This window comes from Adiantum capillus-veneris, chromosome 7 (assembly GCF_014529385.1).
Source record: "Adiantum capillus-veneris isolate H3 chromosome 7, ASM1452938v2, whole genome shotgun sequence".
Lineage (NCBI taxonomy): Eukaryota > Viridiplantae > Streptophyta > Polypodiopsida > Polypodiales > Pteridaceae > Adiantum > Adiantum capillus-veneris.
In genome coordinates, this window is record NC_140937.1 from 168,370,367 (window position 1) to 168,375,673 (window position 5,307).

Below are 5,307 nucleotides of genomic sequence, written 5' to 3' on the forward strand. Positions count from 1 at the left end.
TTAGAGAGAGGCTCTTTCTCAAAATACCCGGCTTCTCGTGCAACTCCTTTCGGCAAGCTCTCTCTCTCTCTCTCTCTCTCTCTCTCTCTCTCCAAGCAAGAGCTAGAGAGCATGAATTTCAAAGAGAAAAGGCACAAGAACTACCTGCCAAAATTGTGACGGCAACTGCTACACCCTCATATGGACCAATGTATGTGTGTGTGTGTGTGTGTGTGTGTGTGTGTGTGTGTGTGTGTGTGTGTCGCGTGCGCGAGAGAGAGAGAGAGAGAGAGAGAGAGAGAGAGAGAGAGACTATAACTGACATCCAAACATGAACACAAAAAAGAAATTGTAGGTCTACATTTGCATTTGTAGTAGTGAGCTCTGTGTGTGTGTGTGTGTGTGTGTGTGTGTGTGTATTGAAAAACTTAATATACCACATAAGTGCAAGAGAGGGGGGCTGTTCAAAAAGCTATTTAAGCGTATAAGTTTGGGATATGCCCCCAATAATATTCCCTACTCAACTTATAAGTAGAGGGGACGGGATATAAGTCACTTGAGAGGAGAGAGGGAAGGTGACAGAGAAGAGATAGAGATGTATTGGAAGGAGAGGATGTATATTCTCTCTGCGGAGTCTATTAATAGCCTATATCTTCATTGACATGTATAGATAGAGAGTGCATTACTCACACAATAATTATGAGTCCTATCTAATGTCAATTAAAAGTTAATAATTGATATTACAAAACTTAAATCTTTTTCACACAAATCAACTCAATTTTATTTGTACTCACATGATTCCATTTACCGAATACCCCACTTGCATTTTGGGAGGTGCAACCCTAAGACTCGCTCCTTGAAATAGTTGCGAGTGGTACACAAGTATTACATAGGAGAGGCATGAATATAGAGCCTTTTGGTGCCATCCAAACTCAAGATACTCATGTATGAAAATTAGGACGTGTACGGGACCACAACCATTTTAAACTTTTTATGGGACGGATTCAAAATACAGTGAAATGTAGGATATTTGAAGCATGAAGTGCTATGCTTGCCAACATATGTTTGATGTGTCTCAGTATGTGTGCACGTTGAGTTCGAGCAAGATGGTTGGGCTTAGGAAAGGTATTGCTTTGCATGGATCACAATGCTCATAGAAAACATTTTAAGGTGAGACTGTCTTTTGACAGTTATCAAGGCCATATGTGTGAATGGAAATTGTTGCCCAACATCGGAAGGTGATTATGTTCGTGACTTATATGTAGGCTAGTACCTCCAATTCTTGCCTATGCAAAGGTACGGTGAATGGACTGTTGCCCGTGCGCACTTATGTGCAGGCTAAGTCTCCAATACTTGTTTATGCAAGGCATGTCATACCTTGATTCCAATATTCATTCATAGGAAAGAAAATTGGAGCTTGGGATTCTTCTTTGACACTTACCTACAAAGCATTTTGGCTACGATGAAATAGCATATAGAATGTCTCAGACACAACAGCAGCTCACCGGATAATATCATCTTGCTCTAAATCTCCAGTGTACTACCACCTAGGGAATGATTCTTCTTACTGGAGAAGATGCTCAAAGATGGTAAAATATAATGCTTCTTTTTTTTCTGCCCGAGCGAGCGATCTGATAGTGTCCGTGCATCACTGACTAGGGATGGCATCTTCATGTTCAAAACCTGTGCTAGAGACTCCGCTGGTTGAGCATTGCAATAAGACAAAGACTGGCTTTTACTGCCCACCACAACCAGCTGGGATGATGCATTCTCCATCTCTTGGATATCTCTTTGCAAATGAACTCTCTGAGTTGAAGATTCCCATCCTCTCCCATTTTTTACGCCAGCTGTATCAAACTCTCTCACACGCCCCTTCCCATTCTCTCTCCACTTTCTCATCTCACTCTCCACGACCCGTTTTGCAGACTCTGCTATTTCTGCTCGTTTCAATGCTTGCTCTGTATTGCTTTTCATGGTGTCAACATCATCACTCAAAACTTTCATTTTCTGCTGCAACTCCATCTCACTCATCTTCACTGCTTCTACTTGTGCATTGGCAGCCGCAATTTTCATATTTGCGAGATCCTCTGCCTCACGCACCTTCCACTTCAGTCGCTCATACTCGTCTTGAGAAATAGAACCACATGCCCCTCCCGCTGCTCCCGAAGAATGCGTTTCACTTATTCTCTCCGACAAGGCCTTGAATCGCTCAAGAGCATCATTTTCAGCAGCTTTTGCTGCCTCTGCGGCTTCGATGGCTACTTTCATTTCCTGCTCGGCACTAGCCAAGACACACTTCATGCCCTCTGCATCCACTCTAGCTTTGGTTGCTTCCTCTTTCAGACTTTCTGTGGCCGCTCTTGCTTCATCCGCTTCAACTGTGTAGTGTTGCAAGGTCTGCGTGAGAACCGCAACAGCCTCATTTGCTTTGTTCTCAGCAGCTATGGCAGATGCGAGGTCTTCTTTTGTCCTTGCAAGCTCAGCAGTAAGAGTTACAACTGCTGCCCTTGCAACTGCCTCTCGATCTCTGAGATCAACTAGCTCCTTCCTCATGATTTCAAGCTCACTTTGAAGGGTATCTAATGTAGCTTGCAAAGATGCTCCATTCTCCCAGGCCTTGTCAAGCTCGCGTTTAGACATCTTAAAATCAGTGCAGGAGGATCCACTCGCAACACACGATTGCATGTGCGTCTTCTCCAGCTCCGATTTGGCAAGTGCAAGGTTTGCATAGGCTTCGGATGCAGCTGAAGCAACTCTCACTTCAGCTTTTTTTGCGAAAGCAAGCTCTTCTTGCAATCTCGTGAGCTCTTTTGTGGCAAGAGCAAGCTTTGTCTCTAGTTCTTCGACAATGATCATGCTGTGTTCACTTGTAATTGGGCGATGAGGGGATGTTCCACTGTTGGCTGCAAGAAGTGCAGCACGCTCTTTGCTAGCCTCAATACAAGCCAATTTCACCAGAACAAGAGATTCATTGGTACCTGACATTTCATGACTCAACTCCTCCACCCTTTTGGCATTCAATTCAGCTGCCATGAGGGCCTCCTCAGCTTGGCGAAGTGCAGATTCCTTCTCTCTAAGTGACACAACAAGCTCTTCCTTCAACCTTTCTAAATCATTCTTAACCAACTCCAATTCCGCCACAGCATTCATATGTTGCTCTTGTGCCACTTTCAGTTCAACTTCCCACACAACATGCTTTTCTTCAGCCTTTGAGTTGCTCTGTTTAGATGCATCTATACTTGTCTTGCCTTTGTCTGACCCATCTGCAGACAGGTTATTCTTGCTCTTGTGTTTTGCATGAATAGGTTGTTGCTCTGCAGATACATTGCTCTTGTTGCTCTGTTCTGGAAATGGAGAACCTGGTTTGGAAATGTCCATGTGCAAACGGTCTTCTTGCATCATAGGAGCTGAGGAGATCTGAAACTGCTTGACGACACAAGGTTCTCCACATACCGTCATTTCAAGCAGTTTCCTTGTGTCCCTTAACTCTTCATATACCTTATCTTTTGCCTCTTCTGCTTCTGAAAGTTTAAGCTTCATGGCAGCCAGTTCCTCTTTCAACTGATGCAGCTCAGAATTCTTCAAATTTGGTTTCTGCACATGAAAAAGTGTGTGAAATTTTTCCCGTAGAACAGAGGTCTTTCCTTAAAAAGTGGGCAGATGGCCAAGATGCCAGTCTCTCAAGTATACAGAGGATATAATACAAATGATCATGTTAGCAAAGAGCAAGAATAAGTACCTCAATTGTTTGAGACCTCTTCACATTCACCTTCTCACCAAACATGCTTACCGCCGCTTTGACCGATTGAAAAGGCAGAGAAGTGTCAATCTGCACTCTTTCTTGCACCCCAGGATGCTGAAAATTCTCCGCCATGGAAGCTCTTCTCAAACGCCTATAAAAAAGATGTACATCTTCTCAAACCAATCCATCATGAAATTACTATAGTGCTTTCCTTTCTTTCAAGGGAACTCCCATGCTTTCTTCTTATTCTTGGTGCCAATGCACACTGCATATGCATACATGCACGTGCACGCGCGCACACACTTTTCCTTCTGTGCATGGTCATGCTTTCATGCCCCATGTGCAAACACGTATCTTCATTACCAGTAGTGCTCCGTGTGTATCCGTGTTCTCTTTTCTCTACCTATCACAACTAGCCAAGATGGGTGCGAAGCACAAAATTTCTGAATAGAGGCAGAGGATACAAGAGAAAATAGTACCATCTACATCGCTAACAAGATGAATCAAAGAAAGAGTATAGAATTTGGTAAATACCTTTTTGGATGGCGAGTTCAAGCTGAAGGCAAGCACTCAGAGACGCTTTGAGCCATTGCGGCGCACATTGCATTCTGGAATGCAGTATCAAAACGGGGGAGGGAGAGCCTACATACACCAATAGTCCTCAAAAACAGGGAAGAGCCGACGAGGCGCAAATGCAGAAACAGGGGTTTTTCTGTATTAATTAATTGAAAGATGGATGCTTGCGAGGAGGGGGAGTTGGGGCCAAGTGAAGGCAACCCGCACAGGTGGGTGAGGTTGTTGGGTTGATCGATTGCACAACGACAGACGCACATAGAGAGAGAGAGAGAGAGAGAGAGAGAGAGAGAGAGAGAGAGACGTTGCAAACGGGAGTAGTATATACCCTCTACTACGCACATGCTTTGCTTCGAGGACGTCCCTTGCTCAGCGTGTCCAGATGATACCACCTCTTTCTGTTTCAGCACGGAAGCCGAGAGAGGGAAGAATCAACTAATGTGTGTGATCGATCCCCGCCCCGCCCCCGAGCAAGGGAGATGGGATCAACGTCACATCTACAAAGGCATTGCTATAGAATGTTTTGCTGTAGCCGTAATGAATTCACAATGCGGCGAATTGTAAAAATCGAAATGCACTATTGATCTCTCAATCGTGTACGGTTGTCATCAAACAGTGCAAGGCAAAAGCGGTATTTGTATTCTACTACATGAAACCAATGTGAATAGTTAATCATTTCGTCTTGCAATGAGGTATGGAGTGAAAACGCAAAACATAAAGTGCATGTCACGCAAAAGTGCCATAAAATCTAATATCTAACCAACCCAAATGATGTTCTCATATTAAATTGATCATTTAATGTGGGAGAACAAACGGGAACAAGGGTTAAGATATAGACATGTGCTTATAGATCTATCTCAACACGGGACCAATGGTAAAGGGGCCCAAATGAGAGATGGTCTATCAAAGAGCAAGGCTAACCAATGGAGCATAAGACCTTAGGGTTAGCTTCATTGAAGACCTCCAATAGTTAGTGTAAAAGTCCTTTGACCTTAGATAAGTTAGGGTTAAGC

General features: G+C 43.8%; 1 protein-coding gene across 3 annotated transcripts; it reads right to left on the reverse strand.

The window, feature by feature from the left end:
• Window positions 1–757: 757 nt before the first annotated feature.
• On the reverse strand, window positions 758–4,759 carry LOC147455016 (protein WEAK CHLOROPLAST MOVEMENT UNDER BLUE LIGHT-like 3). 3 transcript variants are annotated; one of them, XM_086516867.1, is made up of 4 exons: window positions 4,623–4,759; window positions 4,256–4,363; window positions 3,719–3,872; window positions 758–3,573 (listed from the first exon to the last, which is right to left on the reverse strand). In XM_086516867.1, exons 3-4 carry the CDS (start codon window positions 3,851–3,853, stop codon window positions 1,504–1,506), a joined length of 2,205 nt encoding a protein of 734 aa, XP_086372993.1. In that variant the 5' UTR covers window positions 3,854–3,872; window positions 4,256–4,363; window positions 4,623–4,759; the 3' UTR covers window positions 758–1,503. The 3 variants fall into 3 exon arrangements, with proteins under 3 accessions (XP_086372993.1, XP_086372994.1, XP_086372992.1); XM_086516868.1 differs by having other exon boundaries at window positions 4,637–4,681; XM_086516866.1 differs by lacking the exon at window positions 4,623–4,759 and having other exon boundaries at window positions 4,256–4,590.
• Window positions 4,760–5,307: the final 548 nt, after the last annotated feature.